Here is a 24,555-nt window from a genome sequence, read left to right as displayed (position 1 = left end):
TAAGTGTATTTGGAACTATCTTTGATTTTTACTCTCTCCTACACAGAGCTTTCTCTAATATGTTTCATTTTGTGAAACATATCAGAATTTGGGCATTACTAGGTTAAACACAGCTAAACATGTTTTGCTGCAAGGTTTCTTGTGGTCTTCTATGTGGTCGTGAATCTCAGAGAGAGATACAATACCATCTTCTAAATGTACTTGGCTCAGAAGACTTCCTGGTGAAACATCTTATAAGACCAGTTTCTTCAGAAACATACTCTAGAAAACACTCTATTAACACATCTATTGCATTGCCAAAGTCAAAAGCATGAATCAGCTTTAATCCTTTCAATGGAAGCATTATCACCAGGATAGCGTCTAAACTTCTGGATGGCCTTGCACAACCTGGATCCTGCTGACCTCCCCAGCCTCGGCCTCATTTCTCAGCACAACCTCCCACACTCCTGCTCCTGTGAGGGAGTCACTGGAGGACTTGCTGGAACAGATCTGGGCCTTGTTCTAGCTGTTTCTTAGTTCCCCACGGCGTACCCCACACCCCCAACCGTTGCTTGGCTTACTTCTGCCCAGTTTTTGGAATGAGTTCTGGGGGAGACTTCTTAGGTCCCCATACATGCACTCAAAGCCTCCTTTATGTGTTCCCAAACCCACTTCATATAAGTCCCATCATTGCATCTCCTGCTCTGAGCCTCATTGGTCATCACTAGGTAGGTTTGGACTCCACACTACTCTGCTGTCTTACCAGTGCTTAACACAGGTATCTGACACACAGAAAGGCCAAACCTATATTTGTGAAACTGTTGATATGATAGCTCTTGCTAGACAGTTGATGGCACACCCCACTAATGCTAGTAATTTAGGACCACCAGGACCCACTCTGTGGGCTTATATAAAGGCGTGCTTACCTTTAGATGGGCAGCAGAGTACTGTTTCATGGCACAGTAACAAAGAGTTCTATTGATCCACATCAAGAGGGAAGCAGAAGTGGCACATATACTGGAGTTTCTACACAAGGACCTCTTCTTCGACACGGAGACACTGGACCCTAACAGATGGACATGGGAGGATGATGCAGAATTGGCCTAAAGAAAAGGGAATCTGGTTCAACTCCTTAGAACTGACAACTGTGGCTCAGGGCCAGTGCCTCAGGACAACCTGGTACAGGTATTTATTCATCATGTCCTTTTTGGTATCCAGAGAGATATCATCAAAGTCTGGGGAGGCAGCCACATCATTTCTTTCTCATCATTGCTATGGCATCTCAGATTTCTTTGCTATTCTGGACCAACAGCACTGATGAGGTGTCCGTAGTTCCCATATGGAAGTTTTGCTTCCTAGCAGGCACAAAGAGAAGATAAAGACGGTCATGCTGTCAGAGTGTGTGGTAGGGAGAAGGGACAAAAATGACTTCCCCAGAACTTGGACTTCTCTTGACTTTCAAGGAGTTCTACAGGAGGGTGATCAACAAAGCTGGAAACCTTGTGGCAGTCTGTCACGGGAGTCTAGAAGTAACCAGTATGAAAGCTTCTGTTTCTTCTAAGGTCACTGGAGCAGATTAAGATCTCTAATTCAGCATGACTTGACTATGTTGCTCAAGACTCAAGTCTCGTTCACTTCCTGTTTCTTTCTTCTAATCAGCCAGCACAATTAGGATGGGGTTTCTGGCCTCAAAGATGTCACAGTGGAATACTGCACAGGTCGTTTTCCTCAAAGACTCTTCCCCCATTGCTCATGACGCCACTTCGCAGTCCTCTCTGTCCCTACGTTTCAGTCTTGGAGCTTGTGGCTGCCATTCCCACCATCTTGATAAGATGGCAGATGGGTGCCTCTGTCTGGGTATGTGTGTGTGTTAGTGTGTGTACATACACCCATGAGGAGTCAACCTTTCTTTTTTGTATAGTCCACTCATGCACTAAACTGAAGCAGCAAACTATGCTGTAGTTGTGCAAAAATAGCTCCATTTGTCATTGGGGAGCTCTGGGCTAAAGCCACAAAGTGTACTCCTCCACCTGTTGGTCTCCCAAAGGGAAGGATGCAAATTCTTGTGTATTTTTGGTTTCCCTTCATGATGGGAGAGGTAAACAGCTTGATAGAAATGCATATTGCTGTTACTGTTGTCATTTTTTTTTTCCAGAATTGACAAATTCTCAATGAAAAAATAAATGCTGAGTCACAGGAAAAAGCTAGCATTAGAACTCGGGTTTCAGAACTGAAGACCCAGTACTCAAGACCCTCAAACTTTTTGCCTCTACTAGTCTTCTATGGGTGATGTACATGCTTGGTGGGGGAAGGAATAAGAATTAAAGTGTGGTGAAGAGAGAAGAGAGTGAATGCAGAGTCATAGCTTCCTCTCTGCAATGAAGCTATGTGTTCCCCAAATTAATAGAGACATTATTTAGTTAATATGTAAATAAGACAAAGCCTGTTTTGTGATGTCATTTTCTTAATAATTTTCTCTGTGTTTTTAGAATATGTACTTTTTGCTATAAAACTAATTCAGTTAAACTTTCTAACAGACTTGAAGGAAGGGCCATTATGATACAGAAAGTTCTATGTCAACTAAGTAGCCCTCTGAGATGGTATGGCAGCCTCAACGAAACATACTCTCACATTGGTTTCACTCCTTAAAGGTAATCTCACACCACACCAATCAATATTTTGCTGCCCATTTTACCATATAAACCAGTGGATGTTACAGATATAGTTTACCATATAGGCCTGATTAATTGAAGAAAAATATAGCTTCTTATTGCTGACATTATGAGGTTAGAAATAGCATCCTATGCTAATCTGCAATGCCAAGAAATGAAGATGGTTTAAATCAGATCTCATGACTAATGCATGAGATCCAAAGTTCTTTTATTCCTGGCTATTTTAGAAAACTGGGGTGTATTTTTACCCTAAAAACTAATTCTATAAGATTTATTGAGATAATACAAAGTGCCTTATTATTAATAGCTCACAATCAAGATTTTGAACTACTGATGATCACAGAAATCCTGTTTCTCCATTTAAATTTCTTAAAAAATTATGTATATGCAATTAAGTCCAGGCTCAAGGATATTATATTTGACCCTTAGTTTTGTTTTGTTTTTGATATTCAATATCTGGAAAGATAAAGGAAAGTTTAGATTGCTTTCTGTGGTAGTTATTCCATTTTAATTGTACTTATTGTGCATTTGCTTAAGCAGAAAGAAATATATCTAGCAATAAGGTAAGCCTGTTATTTTTGCTTGTTTTTGTTTTGGTCATGACAAACTGTGAAATGCTGTGTTTTTCCTATAGTTCTAGTCCATGAAATCTGCAATCTTTCCACTTGATTTACGAAGGACCCTTAATTACTGCTGTCATTAGCACCTAGTGTTCAAAACAGTCTGTTAAAATGTACTGTTAGTCTCACCTCCAAGTCCCTGCTTGCTTTATTTTAATTTTTTCCAAGGGTAAGTAAAACAATAATTGCCTTAATAACAACAATCATGTACAGTGAATTAAATAAAATTCCTAGTTTTTTGGTGCCTATTTCTTTTTGTTCAGAATTCGGCATCTGTGTGTTAAGACTGGCTTAGAGTTTGAACAAGTGTCCATAAGCAGGGTTATTACTAGCAAAGACTTACTACCTGGGTTCTAAAAACGATTCACTCATTTGTCTTTTTCTTTCCACATGGGTAGGGATGAGAGACAACTGCTGTGAAGCTTCAATGTTTCTGCCTGGTCATGCACAGTTCTGCAATATAATGCATAAATGTATAACAACAACTTGGGCATGCATGATGCCTCCTAGGAATAAGGAAATCTAGCCAGGCGCGTTCACGCGGCCATCTTCGCGCGCGCGCGCGTGTACACACACACACACACACACACACACAGGTCAAAAGTTGATTCATTCCCGAGATCCCCCAGAATCTTTTCTTTTTCTCTCTTCTGGCAGCTCGGCTTCCTGTCAGGGTAGTAGTGAGGTTGGGGGCGTGGAGGGGCGGGGAGGGCGAGGCGAGGGAGGCGGGAGCCGGGTGCCGGTGCGTGCCGCGCCCGCTCCTGCCGGGTGAGAGTCCGGGCCGGGTTTTGCGCCGGGTCCCCCGGCTTGTCTCACGGCCTCCAGCCGCCGCCGCTGCCGTGTTTACTGAGCTCGCGCGTCCTGATATCACTCCGCTGGCATGGAGGAGGAGGAGGAGGTGGAGGAGCGAGAGGAGGAGGAGGAGGCGGCGGCGGTGGCGGCGGCGGCGGCGGCGGCGGCGGCGAGCAGTTGATCATTGTGATGGTGGCAGGAGCAGCGGCGGCAGCGGCAGCCCAGCCGAGCGTTAGGGGCTGCTCTCCGCGCGGCGTTTTGCAAAGGACTTCACCGATCTACTTTTGCAGTCGCCTCGGACTGTCCATGTGTTTACTTCCCCCAGCCCGAGGATTCGATATCTAGGTTCCTGTGAAATGCAACTGAGCAGCCAAAGTACTTTGAGAACACGGGGCGGCATAAACACCAAAACTTTTTTGTGGAAGGAAAATGCAATAAGCAAGCTTGCCGTTTTCCGATGCGGTGTGGAGTGAGTGTGTGTCGCGCGTGTCCGCACTGGAGGCATATGCTTGTGTGTGTACATGGGGTGTATTTTTCGGTACGTAGGGAGAAAATGCTTGCCAACCACCGGAAATCTCCTGGAATTTATTAGAAAATAATGGATTATAAAAAGAAGGCAGGAGAGGAGCGGATCTCCCCTTGAGTTGCAACCCGATTTGCTGCTGGCTCAGTTTGTTGTGATTCTTTTTGTTGATAGGTGTCTGATGGTATTCTGATAACACCCCCCTTTTTTCCCCTCGAGCTTTACAGTTTAAAAAAAGGAAACAAAAAAACCCACCCCAAAATCTCTCCCCCCCTTTTTTTTTCGCCCCGTCGGGATCGCTGTTTCCATCCATGTGCTTGCGTCTCCCCCGCGTTCCACTTAAACTATTTTAATTCTTGGACCCAAGGAGGAGGCTGATAGGGGGGTGGATAAAAAAAAGTTCTTCCAAAATAGTGTGCCCGGGGAGCAGGATGGGGGATTTCGCAGCCCCCGCTGCTGCCGCGAATGGCAGTAGTATTTGCATCAACAGTAGCCTGAACAGCAGCCTCGGCGGGGCCGGGATCGGTGTGAATAATACTCCCAATAGTACTCCCGCTGCTCCGAGTAGCAATCACCCCGCTGCCGGCTGCGGCGGCGGCGGCTCCGGGGGCCCCGGCGGCGGCTCGGCGGCCGTCCCCAAGCACAGCACCGTGGTGGAGCGGCTCCGCCAGCGCATCGAGGGCTGCCGGCGGCACCATGTCAACTGCGAGAACAGGTATCAGCAGGCTCAGGTGGAGCAGCTGGAGCTGGAGCGCCGGGACACCGTGAGCCTCTACCAGCGGACTCTGGAGCAGAGGGCCAAGAAATCGGGCGCCGGCACGGGCAAGCAGCAGCACCCGAGCAAACCCCAGCAAGATGCGGAGGCTGCCTCGGCGGAGCAGAGGAACCACACGCTGATCATGGTGAGGGCGCACTGGCACCAGGCGTGGGGCGCGCGCGTGGTGGTGGGGGGGCGTGGAGCTTCTTACATGGGGGGAACGGGTGTCTGATTTAGACGGTGGCGAGATGGGCTGAAACCGAAGGGTTAACATTAACTTTTCTGAGGGAAAAGCTGCCGTCGTCGCTACCTGTTAATCTGTCAGGGTTGTCAGATTTGGGGAAGAGGGGGCGAGAGGGGAGAAGCCAGTCACGACTGCGAGGGGCGGAGGGAGCCTGGGGGAGCGTCGGAGTGAGGCACTGGAAAAGTTTCCCCCCCTCTCCCTTTCTCAGATATGGATTTGAGAGTGAACCCAGAGTTGAAACCTCGCTCCTCCTCTTCACGACTCCCCACCCCACCCCTCGCGGTGCAGCTTCGCCTTCCCAGACCCGTCCCCCTTCGCCCACCCCTCTCAGCACATCCGCCGGGTGCAGGGAGAAATTGATGCTTGTCGCAGATTCTGGGCGGGCACCAGGCCCTCAATCCCTGGGGGGAGGTGGGGGGAAGGGAGAGGCTCTCGCCTCCTCTCCCTAGCTCACCCCCTTTGGGCTGAGAAAGTCTCAGAGTTTTGTGAATGAACTTTGAAGTGAGTGAGAAGCGGGCGAGGGTGGCTGCGCGCGCGTTCCTGAGTGCGCGCGCGGATGCGGGGCGCGGGTGCGCGCTCTCGCCGCTGGAGCCCCGAGACTGGTCGGCAGGTGGAGCGGCTGGGAGGGTACGGGGTGGGGGTGCGGGGAGGGGAAGCCGCTCGGCGCGTGTAGTAGGGGAGAGCTACACCCCCGGCGCGCGCGCAGGGTCCCGACCACGCAGCCCTGTTGGGGATTCTTCCTTCTCCTTCTAAACTTGCTTGCACCGAGCCTGCTTCCACCTCCACCCCGCTCCCCACTAACTTTCCAAGCCGGTCTAATAAGCCCGGAGGAGTGGAAGGTAGCAGTCAGGCGAAAGAGGCTTAAATGGCTGGGTGGGTGGGTTCGAGGTAGATGAGCAGCCAATGGCTTAACTTCTCGGAGAGGAAGGGGCAGTTCCCACTCCCTAACCCTGAGGGTAGAATCCTTTCTCTTATCTCCTCTCTCCGGTTCTTTTGCTTTCCTTTCTGGGGTCGGGGAGGGGTGGGGGGAGGCCGGAAGCTTGGGAAAGGTGTCTGCGGCCCCTTCCCCCACCGCGCCGCCGGGTTTAGGGCTGCGCGTGTGTGCCGGGTGGGCCGGGCTGTGGGAATCCAGGAGCGCAGCACGGCGCGCGGGCTCTCGTTCCCTTTGCAGGCTGCCCCTCGATCGGCGGCGCAAGGCCCGGCGCGGGCGGGCCCCTCAGCATATGCGGTTTATAAATCGCGCACACCCGGGGTCTGGTAGTCCTCGGCGCCACGGGTGGTGCGGGTGCCGCCGCGGGCTTTCGCCCCGCACTCCGGCCGGCGCTCCGTGACAAAGAGCCGGCGAGGGGGAGGGGGAGAGGAGAGGCCGCAGCGCCGGCTCCCCACCCTCTCCACCTCCCCCCACCCCGCACGTGAAGAGGAACAATTTGTTTATCTTGGGCTTCAAGAATCCTTCCCTCCTCCCAGTTCTCGGAGGCCGCCCAGCCCCTCCTTCTCCCCACCCTCCTCGGCGCGATCCTGCCTAGTCCCGCCGGCTGCACCTTCCCTCCTCCCCCTTCTCTTCCTCCTCCCACATCCCTCCAGCCCGCCTTCTCCTCCCTCTCGGTGCGCGGTCGTGGGGGAGGGAGCGGGAGGCGCTTTGTCCGCCTGGCGGCCCGGCTCTACCTCGGAGGCCGCCCGGCTGGGAGGGGCGCTGCGCCCCGCGGCCCTGCCCCCCTCCGCCCGGGCCGCCCGGGCAGCCAAAGCCCCGCGCGCCACACACTCTCCAGCCCCGGATCCTGTCCCGAGCGCGCAAAGAAGAGGCGGACTCTGTTTTAAGGAAGAGCGTCTGTCACCGAAGTCGGGGAGGGAGGTTCTGGCTTTATAAACAGGAAGCCGAAAGCCACGGACACACTGTAGCTTTTCTGATTGTACCCGGGGGCGGGGCCAGAGCTGCATCTCGACTGTAGCTCGCGTGCCCTTCTCCTACCTATTTCTCTCCCAGTCCGCGTGCTTTCCCTCTTCCCGCCCCCCGCGCGCCCTTCCGCAGATCGGGCGACTCACTTTGTGAACCTAAGACGAAGTAGAATTTGAAAGGCACTGAGAATTTCATGCCTGCCAGCTCCACGCCCTCTTTTCATGTGTTTGTACACCCCACACGCACGAATTACGTAAAAATAGCCCCCCCCCCCCCGTGAGGCTCCAGAATCTCAGCACCACGCAATTTCTCCCGACCTTTGGGGATGGAGGACTGCGGTGGCGTTACCTCGCCAGCTGGGCAACGCTGGAACAAAAGCCAGTGCCCTTTCTGGTGCCCAGTCGCTTTTGATCGCTGGAGAGAGCAGTAGAGGTAGCAGCCAGAAAGTTTTCGTGTTTGGATTTAGGTTCTCTCGAGGGTGCCCTATGGGCCTTCGGAGGGGGAGAGGGAGGACTCGGGGTGTGCGCCCCAGGTTATAATGCGCCCGCAGGTGGAAGGAAATCAAAGATCCTGGCATTACCTGAAAGGAGGTGGCGAGCTCAAGCCAGAGCTTACTTTTGAAAATGCAAAGACAATGCTTACTTGAATGGAGGAGACTTAACCTGTAAATGTCATAGTGAATCCCACCTTAGCAAGTTAACAACAGACTTGAAAAATGGTTGCCTGAAAAATAGCATTTGTCTGTCAATTTTGTGACAATAATTTAGCCCATTGATTAAATTGAGGTAAATGCCTCAATGTACAGAACAGTATATTCTAGCTTCAGCTGTATTTCACATATACATCTCCCATTGATATCAGTGGGAAGTAAGTGTGATGCGTGTAATGAAAATAAACAGACTTAATTCTTAAGCAAAGAGTTGCATGTAAATTCTATGTACCACAAAAAGGAAAGAAAATAACATCATTCTTGATAAGCTATTTTTTCTTTAAAAATAACTAGTTTAAAAATTCACACTGTCTGTCCCTTGAAAGAGTACTGTAACTTAGTCTAGGTATGAGATAAAATCTTGGAAGCAGACTTTACAAAAAATATGTTGATCTTCATTTTCTTGAATTAGCTGCTGGATTATAGTGGGGCTCTGGTGGGGGCACAGAACAATTACATTTAGTTCTCAGATTGGGCTATCTGGGAAATCCCAAAGAAAAGCAATAATCAAGCAGAGCCAAATAATAATAATGGTGATGCTAAAAATAAAGATGAGTAGGATTCTTTTCTGTTTTATTGCTATTGTTTATCTTCTTAGGGCCAATATGTCCAAAGTACTAAATATTGATTAGTTCTCTTTCTGCCTGGTTTGGTTAAGAAGGCAGTCTCCTCAGTTCTTTACCTCTTTTGATTTTTCTTATACATTTATAAGCATAGTCATGAATAACAAAAAACAAGCAAACAAAAGGCAGTGTGGGTGAGGTGAACTAGAAATCTTCCTTGGTTCCAAGCTGCTGGAAGGAGCCTAGGTTTTGTGTGGATTCCTAATAGCCCTGCCTGTTAGGAGAGCAGGGAGCTGGAAAAGGCCTTGGTTTGAAGCTACAGTATCTCAGGTGAAAGGTAATTTCTGGACATGTAGTCAGTTGGATGATCATCACCCATTCCCCCCAACACTTGCATTTTGTTTATATACACTTGTCCCTCAAGGAGTTGTTGGTGAGAGCTGTTCATTTCACCTATTAGAAAGTCTCAGGTGAAAAGTTTCCTTTTCTTCAAATAGTTTTAATTATTGGTGGAAACAAGAGACCTTGTTCATTCTCTGCACTTGGAGCTGAAGGCCTGGTTAAAATTCCAAGGTAAACTCCAATTGACATAAATCCATTTTCAGAGAGGAGCACATTGACTTGACAGAGGTTTAATCATTCAGGCACTTCAAAAAGCATGACCATGCAGTCTTCAGAATTTCAAAATGGTGGTAGCCTTACTTGACCTGGTTCAGTCCTGTGTTTTCATGACCTTTTCACTCTGTTAGTGCCATTATAACTTTCAAAGTGTGTTTAATTTATATAGAGTTTACAGACCGCATAAATCTGTGTGCTGCTTGCTCTGAGAGGTTATCACATAAAATTCAGTTGATAATAAACTTAATAATTCTGAGGATTGGAGAAAACAGCAACCTATCCAAAATTTTCTCATGTTTCTGGAACAGATCCAGGAAATGTAAACATACTAGTCCAGTGCTAAACCTCCTTATAAATGAATCTGGTTTCCTATTTCTTATCCTGTTGAAGGTAAATTACTGGCTCTGTATCCAGGTTTTGGGCAGGTTTGTAATGTCAGACCATGTCTAAGTCTTTCAGAGAAACCTTTTCATTGGCTTACCCTGTTCTACCATCCTGGGTGATAGGATTGACAGTTGATTCTTGAAAAGCTTTCCATAACCTACACAGGGTGTGCCTTAAGTTTGTGAAAAACTTTCTGGAATTTAATTTCTCTGTGCTGCACAAGTGTTGTCTTTTAATTCTTACGAAGCAATTTTTTTTTTTTTAAAGCTCCAGCATGTATTTAATTATATTATTTATGTTCTTTGGTTGTGGTTCATTTTATTTAGTACTGGGCAGCTAGAGATCAGAAAAGTAGAAGCACATTTAGTTAATCATTAATCATAATCTACGAAATGCTCTTTGGGGTGAGTTCCTTCCCAAGCAAAGCTGAGTTTTCAGGCAGGTGCTATATTTGATACTTTCCATCCTGACTCATTAGAATTATAAGGGCAAGTTTTAGAACCTTTATAGCTTGGTGCTACCTGGGTTGAGGAAAATAAGCAGTCCAGGTATATGGTTTACTGACATTTCTGTAAGAAGAAAGATGAGGATTTTAAACATTAAAATAGAGTTATATAGAAACATTTTGTAAATATCTGAGACCAATAGCCAACTATTATTAGAGAGGTTTCCTGACAGAGCTCTTCCATTGGTTGACATGGTGGGAGAGTGTCTCTCCCTCTCTCATCTTAGTGCTGCTGCCATTCAAGGAATCCAGTATAATAAACCATTTTGCACATCACATAGTAATTCTTGGACACATTTGAAGTATTTATATGTTATTTAATAGCATGGAATTTTATTTGTGATTAGTGCTCTGTGTTTGTTAATTAACAGTTTCGTACTGTGTTCTTGAGTTTAGGATGGCTAAATTCTGTCATCTTTTCCACATTACTCATTATAGAGAAATGGGAAATCAACCAGACATCAAAATCTCATAACGAGGAACATACTTAAAACTCAATCCCATGATTTTTATAATCTCTGCCTTTTAACTTTCCCAAATAGCTTTGCATTTTTTCACTCTATTAATCAGAGGCTGTTTATCCAGTTTTCAGACCCCGTAGCTGCTTGCTTTGTTTTTCTTCCCCTCCTGCTGCCAGCCTTTTGGTCTTTTCACTGACCTTTAGCACCTTTACCAAAGAGTGGGAAGAAGCAATAAGAAGAGAAATTTAATTTCAGTGCTTCCTCCTCTCATAACTAATGAAACTACTGGGGAAGATGCCAGTTATTTTGGATTAATTATGGATTTGATTTTGTATACCATTTACTCGTTAGCACAAATAATGGAGAATAGGCTGAATTTTAAAATATCAGTTCATTTTTTCAGCAGTATTGCTTCATAGTTCATAGTGCTTTGTAGAGGTTAAAATGCTAAATCACACTCTTGCGTCCAAGAATGAGTATATACATTGTAGGTTTTTCAGATTTATTCTAGCTAGGTTTAAGGGGGACAACCAGTTTTTATTTGTTTGTTTGTTTTTTAATCAGCATTAGGCTTGATGCCAGTAAATTCTCAACAGCTTTGGGCTGAGTTATGTCCCCTTCTCATGACATTTTAAGTAAAATAATATGCTTTACTTTCCTGTTGTTTCAAATTAAGTTGACATTGGTTTCTGTTATTATTATTATTATTAGCAAAGCTGATTTACAGGTGACTGCTCCAAAGTTATAGGATCCTCCAAATTAAATTTCATTAAAAACACAGTATGCTTGGAGTGCCTGGGTGGCTCAGGGGTTAAGCCTCTGCCTTCAGCTCAGGTCATGGTCTTGAGGTCCTGGGATCGAGCCTGCAAGCCCACATCACTGCACTGGGGCTCTCTGCTCTGCTTTAAATAAGGTCCACTTCCCCCTTTCTCTCTGCCTGCTTCTCTGCCTACTTGTGATCTCTCTCTCTGTGTCAAATAAATAAATAAAATCTTAAATAAAAAAATACAGCATGCTTTTCAGACCGACACATTCCAAAAATTCATTATTCATGTTTGTGTGTTGGAAATGTAGCTTCTGGAAAATCAACTATCACGGAGAACTGGCTAATTCTTCTAACTTTAAAACAAAGCAAAACAAAACTCTTGTTTAAACCTAGGGAGACTTAAAGAACTAAACAAATAGGGTTGGATAAAATTAGAGAATGGAGTTGAGAGCTTTCTGTATGATAAATACTTAGAGATCGTAGTTTCGTTTAATGGATCAGAGAGGGGGCACACCTTTCCCCCCTCCTTAAGTATACCTGGCTGTTCCATCTGTTACACCATTGAGGAGCTTTTGAGTTGTGGATAAGAAATTCCATTTGGAAAAGAAGCACAGCATTCCCTTAGGGCCACATGCACACATGCATAGAGAAAGGAAATTACTGCTGTGGTTCAGGTTTTTTAAGGCAAGCTGTGCGTAATATTCTTGGGGGAATTTAATAAAAATCTCAAAAGGCTTGTAGTACTTCCTCTGACAAAAGAAAAGTGATTCCTTAAGAATAATTTAGATGCTTCTTTTTAATTACATTGGACCTCCCATCGGTTGGAATGACCTTTATGCTAAAGTAGAATCTTTTAAATTACAAATAGCTATAACGCATATCCTCCTTAGCAATGAATGGCTTAACCACTGTAGAAAACTGGAGTGAAATCTTAAATTTTTTAACCAACAACCTCCAGAATTTGCTTTCTAATTCTGTACATCTCTACCCTGTTGGGTAGAATCCGGTTGTGTAATGTTTCATGTTGTGGACCCTTCAGGCCTCAGCCGTCTCCACGATTACTTGCACATGTGAAGACGCTATTAGGAGACATGGCTGTATATCTCTTCTCCCCGCTCACAACATCTTTCGACACCTCCAGAAAACTGATGCCTAGACAGAGGCTCCTTTCCCTGCAAAGGAAAAGGTTGAAGTGCTGGGAGTCTGTTTGTGCGGATTCAACCTGGGTTGTAACCCTGACTCAAAAGGATTGCACGGCTCTAAAAGACAAGCTTTGCCAGTGCCCTTTATTCTCACAGTGGTTGGTTATTTTTCTTTCTTTGATTGTTTGTTAGATGCTGAAAGCAGCTCCATGATTGAGAGTGAATCTAAAGGGACTGGTAGGAAAGGGCTATAAGAACTAGCATTAAGGTAGGAGAGGCAAAAGGGGAGGAAGATTTTGGAGGCATCACCTGGAAGGGATGGCAAGGGGGAGAAACAAGAGAGGTGATCCGTTTTGCTTATTGGTGGTAAGCAGACAGTGTCCTGGTGTCTTGGGAGCTTACAGAGGTAAAGTGTGCTTCGAGTAGTCTCTTCTGAGCCTTCAGACCCTACGAAAAGTCAAATATATATGTTTTCAAGAGCTAAAGCAATATTGTTTGTGTATGGAAGAAGTCATGTTCCTAAATATTTTCATGCGTTCTTAAATGATTAAACTACCCACGGGATGGAGGTACTACTTACAGGATTCCTTTAAACATTGATTTTCAGGCAGGGGAGATTTTGCTCCCTTCCTCTCCCCAGGAACATTTGGCAATATCGGGAGACATTTTTGGTTGTCACACTGGAGGGATGCTACTGCTGTCCAGTGGCTAGAAGCCAGCAATAAAGCTGAATATCTTATAGTGTGCCTACAGTACCTGGTCCGAAATATCAGTGTTGCTGCTGTTGAGAAACCCTGCTTTAAATAAGGAGCTCCCCTAGGATGTTGAAAATACAGTGTGTGGCTTTACTCACAGCTTTTCAAAAACACTTTTATGACTTAAGGAGTGGAGAAAGGAGGAGGTGCGGCAGAGGGTATCTTGGAAGGAGTTAAAGGACCACTGTCCCACATGTCTGCCCTGGCCATGTGACCATCTGACTTCTTACTTTGTGGCATAAAGGGAACAGTAGTTACTTGTTTTTACCTCACTGAGTGGTTGTTAGGCCCGAATGACTCTCTCTCTCTCTCTCTCTCTCTCTCTATATATATATATATATAAGTCTCAAAGACTTTATGGCACTTACCAATGCTAGGCCTATTTTTATGAATGACTTGCACATCACTTAATTGTTTGCCTTCTGCCCAAGTGCAGACTTAAAGTTGAGTGGTTGGACGCTTGTTTTACTCACGCATAAGCCAACATCTAATGACTAGGGACTGGGCAACAGCTGCATCTTGGACACGATTTCTGGGCACTGGGGATACCGTGGTAAAGGGGGCATCCTTGCTGTCACTGGACGCACACTGCAGGCCATGGTTTCCTGGTTCGGATTAGCTGTATGAAATGGTTCTGTGGTTTTATGAGAACACGTTAATGGAAGTCATTAATAAACTGACATTTAGGAAAATCCTAGAGCCCTAAATGCTTTGTATCTTCTTGTAAGCTGTCTGTGGCTACGGTTTTCGTGCATTGTTTTCTATAAGTTTATTTCGTTATTTTTCCAATGAAACCTCTTTGTAGGAGGAGAGGATTCGTAGGTGTGGTGGAGAGTAAGATTGAGGTCGTTGAAAATGAGGCAGGTGATCATCTTTCTTTCCTTTTTTTTTGACTAGGTGACACTTGTAGCACCATGATCACGGCTTGACTTAAAGCTTTTAGAGGAGATTAGACAAAGAAGAGAACATTTAGAATGAAGCAGGCAGGAAGGTGCAAGGACGTGGAACCGTGTCGTATGAAAAACAGTTGTAAGACCTGGCGGTGTTTAGTCTGATTTAGAGAGTATGATTGCTTTCTTAAAATATTTGAAGGGCTGTCAAGTGAAGAAAGGATTAGATATGCTCTTTACGGCCTCAGGGGGATACAGTTAGGATCAGTGGTGGTGGTTATTAAGAGTCAGGTTTGGTTTAATATTTTAAAAAAAAACACAGTTATATGAAAATTAAACCTGTTCAAAGATGAAATGAGCAATCTTGATGAGTGAAAATGTTCTAGCAAAAGTTGTTTAGTTAGCTAAGTGTTGGAGAAGGGGTTAGGGCATCATTTTTTGTTTGTTTGTTTGTTTTGTTTTTTAAGATTTATTTATTTGAGAGAGAGATAACATGCATGGGCACGTGGTAGAGGAACAGAGAGAGAGAGAGAGAATCTTAAGCAGATGTGATGCGCGTGGAGCCTGATGTACGGCTTCATCTCATGACCCTGAGATCATGACCAGAGCCGAAACTAAGAGTCAGGCACTTAACCAACTGCACCACCCAGGCGCTCCATGACATCTTTTTAAAAATCATAAAATGTTTAAATAATATAGAAATAAAATGTGAGTTACTGAGGACAGAGATGTTATCTCTTTCTTTATCTTCATATCAGAAAAAGACCTACTGTACATAGGAGGAACTCAAAATATTTGTTGAATAAATTGCTAAATCAAAGTAGTTTTAAGAAGTGACTTAATTCGGGGCGCCTGGGTGGTTCAGTGGGTCAAAGCCTCTGCCTTCAGCTCAGGTCATGATCCCAGGGTCCTGGGATAGAGCCCCACATCGGGCTCTCTGCTCAGCAGGGAGCCTGCTTCCTCCTCTCTCTGACTGCCTCTCTGCCTACTTGTGATCTCTGTCAAATAAATAAATAAATCTTAAAAAAAAAAAAAGTGACTTAATTCTTCTCTTTCATGTTACCCCCTTCTCAGAAGTTGCCACGATTTATAACATCTCTTTCCAGACCTTCTTCTGTTCAGTTACATATATACTATATATTGTACCTCATCACATGGTAGCTTTTTCTACACAAATGGAATCGTACATATGGTTCTGAGATTGACTTTTTCCACATAATATATTTTGGAGACCTGTCCAAGTCATTACATGTAGATCCTCAATTCATTCTTTTTAACTGTTATATAGAATTCCATAATACAGATGTTCCATAATTTATTAAATGATCTTCTGTCGATAGACACTCTTGTAGTTTCTCAATTTCTGCCAATTAAACATTACAGCAATGAACATCCTTATTCATATATTCCTTATACATATGTGAGCATTTCTGTAGCACAGATTTGGGTTTCTTGCTATATACGTAATATGTATAAACAGAAAAGGTTGACCAAAAAAAATATCTCTTAATCTAATATGGTTTAATATAGCACCTGAATCTTATTATAACCCAATTTAGAGCAAATGATAATTGCGTTTCCTTAAAAATACAGCTTCAAAAAAAAAGTCAATTCTAGTAACTGGTGTTGGTCTTTGCAGTCTAGGGTGAACATTGTTGGTTTTTAAAGGTTGTGTATTTGGCAACATGTCTTATAGGAATGACTTTCGTTCTTTTCATCTGGTCCTAAAAAAGCAAGTTAGTAGGAGTCTAATTAACGGGTACCTGCTCATGCTGTGAAAGTGGGAAATTCACTTTCTTGAACGAGACCATAGTTCTCTTTACCTTTCCTGAGCTTTGTGTTTCACAGACCTCTGTGGCTTTACTTGGAAAATGTGTTTCAGTTGGTGCTGTGCTCCCTGGGGAGGCAGTGGGGGCAGGTTTGAGGGGTCATAAAAATCTCAGGTCTGTGAGTTGCCACTTCCTACAGGTTAAATTACCCTGACTAATCCAGTCATCTGTGTAACATGGTAATAACCACCTGCTGACCTGGCCAACTGTAGAAAATGCATCAAAATGGACTTGCCTCGGCAGTCGCCTTAGAGCGTCTGTTTGGATAGTGAGAAGTCCTATCAGTTTTCATTATACACGTGTGCTGCAATGGTCTGAACCTGCCCTTGATTGGAGCTCTTGGTCATTTTGATTTACCTCTGGCATAGTGGCTGCCCTGTGCCGGCAGCCTAATAACGAGAGTCTGTGTTTTCATAGAGCAGGAGCAGTTTGGCTCCAGAATTGGGGTTCTCGGCTGCAACATAATTCTGCCTTCACTTGCCTGAAGTGTTCTTTCTTGAAAAGGTTGTGCGAACAGCTGGATTTTTAAAATAACCACGCTCTGCCAAGGGACGGTCCTTACCTACTTGACTTTCCTTTAGGTTATAGGATCAGTTTGAACAGGAGCTAGAATTAAGATACGTGGTGTCTCGCAGGGGGCTGGTCCTGGCCTGGCCCTACTATTTGATCATGAGGATTCCTGCTTTGCTGCTATCCCCTGGCCTCATATACCTCTAGCCTGAGTGTCCCTTCTTTTTTCTTTCTTTCTTTCTTTCTTTTCTTTTTTTCTTTCTTTTTTAAATCATTACCTCATGTTTCAACCTTTGTCATAGGGCATAGGACCTGGAAGCTTGTGCAGGATGTAGATGGCAATTACTTGAACCACAGAAATAAATCCAGGGTAGGAATATAAGTGATTGGGGATCTAAACTTTATATGTCATTCTCTACCAAGGGATTCTGATCCACTAGGCATTCTGTTTCAAGTTTGACGTACATGTTGATTAGCATTTTCTACCATTAAGCTGACCCACCTACCACCTTGGTGAGAAACCCCCCTCCCCCCAAAACCTGTGGCCAGACAAGTTAATGTAGCCATGTGCTGGGTGCAGACTTTGGAAGAAAGGGGCTTCAGCCTAAAGACCCATAGATAGCTTCTGTTTGAACAGCTTAAATCACATGAGTTAGCCATGTATGCAATATAGGAATCTTGCTCCTAATCTTCTAACCAGACCTTCCAATATGAGAAACTTAGGAGTTCCTTAATGTTGCTACTCGGGTCAGTCAATAAAATTTCAACCTTTCACTTTTGCTGCTGACAGTCAAGTTTAGTTTTGCTAGTCTTCTGTCCTTCTGAGGAGTGTCATCCTACTTTTTTCATGTTTGCTTTTGAATATTCCTGGATCTGTTTCTTTTATTTCTAGTACTAGAATGTTTTCTTTCAGGAATGACGTTCACCTATGCACAAGGTGAACAAACCTTGCATTTTGCACCAAGTATAACATTTACCTTTATTTGATGTAGATAGGTAAATGGTTATGTTTTGAATATTGATTATGTTCTTAGCTATCTGATTTTATTATTAGATAAAACCTCTTTTTCAAAGGCTGTTGAGATCACACCTATGTTGTAATAAACTTCTAATTTCTAATTCCTCTGGAAAGCATTTTCTTATTTCCGGTTGAAATGGTCAAGAGATTATTTGTAATAGGAAAGAAATGACTACAGTCAAGTCTTACCTTACTGTGGAGTTTTTTTTAAAACATATCTTACAAAAAGAATGTCAGACCTTTTGAGTTTCATTTGTTATTTAAAGAGAGTTCAATAACTCTCTTTGTAATTTACGATATAAATTCTAAATAGGAGTGTCAGGGGTCAACGTTCACATTAATGTGAAGAAAGTTGACATGTCAGAACTCAGCAAAATTTTCTGGATGCTAAGGAAAGGAAAAGAGATAAAACTCTTGTAATAGCTTATTCTTGGGTTTTAACTTCAGAATGTGTAAGTGATAATAATGCCAGAGTTCCCAGCGGGATGAAACATAACATTCCCTTTGCCTCTTCCCATCTTCTGTTCTGGGCTCCCATTGTCCCAGTTCTAATCCACTGTGGTATTTCAGTCCATCCTCTCTCCCTGCGTCCCCCCTGTCCCTCCCGCCCCTTCATCCCAGAGAAGAGTGTGCAGCTACAGCAATGGGTGCCTTGGCAAAGCAGGCAGGTGGTGTTTATCTTTAATCACTTAAGGTATTTCCTCACAGTGGAGTGTGCACGTCGGCACCTCGTGGATTGCAACATTCCCCTGCCACTGACATCCTGCCCTGGCCCTTTCCTGGGAGGTTCTCATGTTTGGTAAACAGAGGTGGTTTATATAAAGAAGCAACTTTCTCAGTTTAGATGTTGTGCCTAAATGGTTGAAAGCGCATTTTGCAGTTTAACTAGGAATTCCTAAACGGTTTGCAGCTGCTCTTGGATTCTTAAAAACACGTTCATTTTCTTCAGTGAAGTATGGAAGCGATGATTTTAGATTTGGATTTCGCGCTGCTGAATTCTCAGAACTTATTGAAGGAATATTCGAAGAACTTGTTTGTTACCACAGTAATTGGCCATACTCAGAAAGTATTTTTGGCAGGTTGTGGTTGTTATGTGCTGGAGGGGAACATGTCTGGAGCCCACACTGCACTGGGAACACGTAGTGATAACGTTGAGGTGACCAAGTAGGATAAACTGTGGTTTGAGGATGGGGGATTTCTGGCACTAAGCTATTGAAATTCAAATGGGCTGTTGCTTTTTCAGTGTTTGATCCTGTTCTTAGGTTGTAAGGATTGATAGGAATCATTCAGGAGCCTTTTATTAACTTTAAGTTGTGGTCTCAGATTGGAAATAGAACACTCAGAAATACAGAACAGTAGTGTAAAGTAAGGGCGCTTAATGACACTGTGCGCTTGTGAGAATTGTGTCTTGTGCCTTTGTTCCCTTTGAGGCACAGGTGGTCTGTGGTACTGGTTTGGTAGACTTCATGTTTATCTGTGGTCTGGAATGTCAGAGGATTGCAAACCTGAGAATTTTGCTTCCCTCTTTATCCTAAACGGGTGGTGTGGGAGTTTCTGGTATTGGCTTAGGGGGTGGGGACAACCATATATGGGAGAGGAAGGGGGGATTAGCTGGCTTCGGTATTTTCATCCACGCTTTCTAATGCCATTCTCTTTATTAACGAAGAGTGGATACTTTGAATAATTATTTATGTCTGTCTTTTTCTTCACACTGTAATGCACACTTCACTTGTTTCTTTAACTTTTCCTAATGTATGTGTTTATGATACACTGAAGAGCCATAAATTTGAGGAGAGAGATAATTAGCTTTGACAGACTTACAAAAATGAGACTGTAAGAGGAAGAAACAAGAGGGGTGCTTCAGAAAAGGATTCCATTTCTGGGCTTAAGGGAAATTATCTAGATAAGAAATTCTGCATTGTTAAAATTCACAACCATTTGGGTGGCACAGGTTAGAGGAAGAAATGAGTTATTTTGAGATTTTTAAAAATTTAAATAATTTTTCATAGTTTAAATAAATCTTTTTTTAATCCTGCAAATAGAGTGTTTAAATGGAGAAAGTAATAAAGTAATAAAATGTGAGGAAAAAACAGCAGCTCAGTCAGTGGTGTTAAAAATTTCACGTGGTTTGCATGCCCTTTACCTTTAATCTCTTTCTTAGCGTGAGTGTGGATTGTTTTTGAGGAACCTTTGTTTAATAGCTATCTTACCTTAAAGAACAGTTTTCCTTTCACTTTCGTGGCTCATGTATTCAGGGAAGCCTTCAAGAAACATGGCTCATTTAACATTAACTTGACTTCATAGTCCATTCTGCCCCTCCCAATTTGGGGATCCTTTGTAAAGGGGACAATTAAGTTGTCTCAATGTCTATATGGAAGCTTAACCGTGGGTTGGATTAAGTTATTCCTACTGTTGTACATTATTTTCTGTTTTCTGGATTAAAAAGAAGACTTGAAGACAGAGTGTGAGAGACTAACACGGAAAGGGAGGAGGGGAAAATTCATGTCATCTGAGGCGAGGAAGACTCCAATAGTGCCATTATTTCAAGGGCTCTTCTTCCCTGGGCCAGATCAGGCGCTCTTCCACAATAGAGGCCATGATGATACTGGGGGTAAAAGGATATCTATCCTGAATGTTCTTAGATATACTCGCTTAATGCTCGTAAGAGAGAGAAAAGGCTTTTTAGGGGAGGTCCACTGAGAAAGAAAAGGTTTAGACAGTTCACTGTCAAGTCTACAAGATGAGTTATGTTTGGTTACTGTCAGCTCTCAGCAGCGGGGACTCTAAGCATTGATCAGGGTCTGGCTTGATGGAAGGCTCCAAGGGAAAGAATGGGGAGAGCTGAAAGGTTTGGATTTCCCTATAAATTGAACCCAGTGTCACCGGGAATCACAGTGAGGAGCTCCTTTAAAATGTCCAGCTTTTCCGCTCTCCACACTCAGGAGTTGCTCCTGCTTCCCCCACCCCCTCCATTCCTAAGTCTTTTGTTCCATGAATAAATATTATGTGGTTTGGTGCTCATTACTCTTTGATATGAAAAAAGGCAATTCATTAGGTTGAAGGAGGAGGGGGAGGGAGACACCATTTTTCACCCAGTGCATCAGACGCGGTTACACTGATTTGAATTCCCAGAAAAGTAATAAAACAGTGAAAATAATGATAAAACAGCTCATGGGCTGACAGCTGTGCAGCACCCGGGAACACTGAAGACAGACCCCAGTGTTGCAGCAGGACAATATTGCGGAACATATGGTGCCATTGCAAGCCAGTTGTTGAACTCGGTGGCCGCCTTTTGTTTGGGGGACTCTCCCAACATTGGATCTGTGGTAGCTCTTCAAAAACTTCTAAAGTCTCGTTGGCAGGAGGGCGCTTGGCACCACGCCAGGCTTACTGTACGGTGGCTGACTCAGGCCATGCGGAAAAGCTCATGCTTGGAGAGCATTCACGCCTCCTTACTTTGGTCACTAATCAAATCATTTGTTCAGCCGGTATAAATTAGGATCTTTTTCCATAGTAGCCCAGTGGCTATGTTACAAAAGGAAAATTTTATACAGGAATGCCAATTAATTTTAGATGCATTGATTCACTGGTGTGCGGTGCTTCGTGTGAAAGTGAAAATTGTTGTGTTTTGTTTTAGTGCTTTTCAGATGCACTTTGCATCTTACCTCTTCATTCTTTAGGCTAGACTAGCAAAAGCCAGAAAGTATGTTAGGGCTCGTGTGACTGCTAGAAAGGAGAGAGAGTACCCGTCTATCTAGTTTTTACAAGACAGTGCTAAAATAGGCCCTTTGCTTAGCATGGGTCTATTTTTTAAATGTGTGAAGCTGGCATGTGTGTGTGCATAAAAAGACTAATTAACTCCACTTTCCTCTGGAGGGGTCTCCGTGGCTGCCCTGTGACTGAGCTCCACGTTGACCACAGTAGCACCATCATCGCGAACCCTTTATGACTCAACCTCTGTGTGGTCGTGGTCATCCATTCTGGCTTCTTTGCTCTTGACTCTGAGGTGCAAGGAAAGATCCAGAAGGGCTCTACAGTCCTGGGAGAGTGGTTCCTGCAAACATAGCAGAAGGCGATTCTCAGAGAGAATCACACTCCATGAGGAAGGGCTGTAGCCCGTGCTATTGTGCTCCGTGCATGAGAATATTTTTATTTCAGGAGCTAAAAGGAGGAAACCGATGGTGTTGATCCTCTGATTGAAGAGCACCAAATGTCACTATATTCTTGGTCTTTAGGGGACCTTTTTATTTATTTATTTTTTTGGTAGGACACCCTTAGGTAAGTGTTCTGTTGTTGGGATGAGTAAATTTCTTTTTCTCATGAGCAAATGTCATTACAAGGCCAAATCTACTGGGAAAATATACATATGCATGTATATGTATATTTATTTCTGTGATGTTCTACTAATCACTAATCAGACATTATATTTTAACACTGGGGCCCTGCTGGGGGAACTGATATTTTTTCAGGCCTTAGTTTTACATTTTGATCGCTGGCCTTGAAAAAAATGTTTTTTAAGTGGAGGCGAATAGTTGGGTTACCAATCTGCTGTAGGTGCATCTGTGCTTTTGCTGGAGCCTTCCGGGGTCAGGAGAGTTCCTGCCTGTGCCCTGGGTGTGATTCAGAGCATCCAGAAGAATGATGAGGGCCCTGTTTTCTGTTTGACTTGCTGGGTTGGTTGTAGGAGCAACTTCACCGCGTGACCATCCTTTCAGCCTTCCCTTGATGGTGTGTTTACAAAAATCAGTCAGGGGAGAAGTGTTTTTCTGTTTTTACTTTCCCGGAGTTTCCTGAGTGAGAGGAACAATATTTACCTTCTCTTCCTTTAAGAAATGGAAGCAGAAAGATAATGACTGAAAAAGATCTACTTTTGACGCTTTCTCATATCCTTGCCCTGAGCACTAGGGACCAGCTACAATCGCTCCTGGAGGCTTTACTACAGACTGTCACAACCTGCCCTGAGGGAAGGCAGGTATTGAGGATGGAAGGAATGGTTGAGAATCGGAAAGAGAGCTAGGAGGGAGAGCTGGAGAGAGGGGAAAGGTGAGGGGGAGAAATGAGACCTTCATTCCTGGGTATTCAGAATGGGTGAAAGTTTGCAAAGATGAATAGCCCTGTTTCTGTTAGCTTTGTAAATATCTTTATAGCTATTTTATTTTTGCATCGTAATATTAGATATTCTAATTATGTAGCATGTTTCTGGGAGAAGTGGGGTGACTGTGAGACCCAGCTCACTTAAGAGGTCACCAGATAAGGAGGGAACAGAGCAAAAGCAGGAACAGACTCTTGCATACGTATGTTCTACCTTGGGTAACAGCTCTTTCAGCTGAAAATCCAGCTGTGTTGTTGTGCAAACTATTAGGAAATATGATCTTTGGGGGTTATGGGGACAGTTCAATTAAAAAAAAAAAAAAAACCTTGCCCCCTAATGTGATTCATATTATAATTATTTAATACCTAAAGGACTCTTCTAATTGAATTTTAGGGTGCTTCATTTACATTCTAGCTGGTGAGAGTTAGAAATACTATCACTTTGTGGTCCTCTAATCGCTGTCCCAAACATTCACAAAATGTCCTGTGATTCAATTATAAGTATCTTCTGGGGACCATGTAATTATATACTGCCTAGTTATCATTTTAAAGCACCAGGGGGCAGGGAGCCAATCAGGTAGCTTCAGTGGCTGATGGTTCATAACCCTGGAATTGATAGCCCAAAGTGCTTTGGGTAACATCACAAATTTTATAAGGGGGATGGTAACTGGCCAAGTTTTAGGGACAGAAAGGGGTAAGTTACACACATAGGATTTTGAAGTAAAATGCTCATTGATACAATAATGTGAGATAACTGGCAGACAGATTTGTTGAAAGTAAATGAAATAGGGAAGTATAAGATGGAGACCAGGGGCCCTTTAGCTCACAGTGAGAGAAAGGAGGAAGGTATTACTGTGTATGTGAAGTCATGTCTTCGTGAAAATAAACTTACATAAAGAACAATGCAAGAGAATATGCCACTGATAGGAAATAATTACTAGATGTGGATACCTCGTCATCTTTGAATGAAAGAATGGAGAATAAATGTTTTCACGGATGCTTGTGCAAAATCCAGAGTCTTTATCCTGCTCCTCCCAGGGGCATCCTGGAGCATTTACTTGCAGACTTCGCCTTCTTCCAGAACCCTTTAAAGTGGTCGCCAGCTCTCAACAGCAATTGCTTCTGAGTGGTGTTCAAACAGCCCTGACGTGAGTCCCTTGGTATATCATTATCTAGTCTCATATTTAACCTTTTTCTAATAGCCTCCCCAAAGTCCAGAGTTTTCAGCAAGTGCCAGAGGAAGTTATAAAAGGTGTTTTTCCCTCTCTTGACTGCACAGCTGTGAGAGGCATAGTTATCTGGAAGTCATCTTTGTTTTTCCTCTTTTTGTCCGACCCGATGAGAGACCAGGTAGACGTGAAAGCAAAGAGCCTTGTTGAGATAGGCCAGGCTTTGTGGCAAGTGTCAATACATTATTAAGAACTTCTCTCTTTTCAGTTTTTGCTGAGCTTCGTGCTTGATGAAGTCTATTCTTCGAGGAAAGAGGGGCAGGGGAGTACAGGCATTCACAGAGTGTGTGCCTCTCCTCCCATTCTCCATTCCTAAGCTTGTTATTAGGGAAGCACGCGTGTCAGTGAGAGCTGTGGACAGGCCTGAGAAGAGCGGCAGTGGTTCTCTTGGTGCAGGCCCCCCTGTAGCACCTGCTGCTGGTTTCTAAATAGTGAGAGGGAAGGTTCTTCCACTTTTCTTGGAGACGGCTCGTGGAAAGTTCATTCTGACTCTCCTTCCTGTTGTTACCTACTGAAGCATCTTTGTGGTTCTGCACAAATTCTGAGCAGCCTTCTGCCTTGGTACCAAATCCTTTTTGAGCAGAAGCAGCTTGTGGTTCTG

The 24,555-nt window shown here is 44.0% G+C and overlaps 1 protein-coding gene across 2 annotated transcripts in view; it reads left to right on the top strand.

Annotated features, from left to right (window-relative positions):
* Nucleotides 1–4,868: 4,868 nt before the first annotated feature.
* The window catches only part of MAML3 (mastermind like transcriptional coactivator 3), a 409,382-nt gene continuing 389,695 nt past the window's right edge, over nt 4,869–24,555 (top strand). For both annotated transcript variants that reach the window (XM_004768481.2, XM_004768480.2), the window contains exon 1: nt 4,869–5,488. In XM_004768481.2, the coding sequence (XP_004768538.1) occupies nt 5,018–5,488 (471 nt within the window). In that variant the 5' untranslated portion in view covers nt 4,869–5,017. The remainder of the gene's footprint in view (nt 5,489–24,555) is intronic.

Source organism: Mustela putorius, unplaced genomic scaffold (genome assembly GCF_011764305.1).
Source record: "Mustela putorius furo isolate JIRA1106 unplaced genomic scaffold, ASM1176430v1.1 tig00000083_pilon_pilon_pilon, whole genome shotgun sequence".
NCBI lineage: Eukaryota > Metazoa > Chordata > Mammalia > Carnivora > Mustelidae > Mustela > Mustela putorius.
This window is presented reverse-complemented; position numbering and strand designations above follow the sequence as displayed.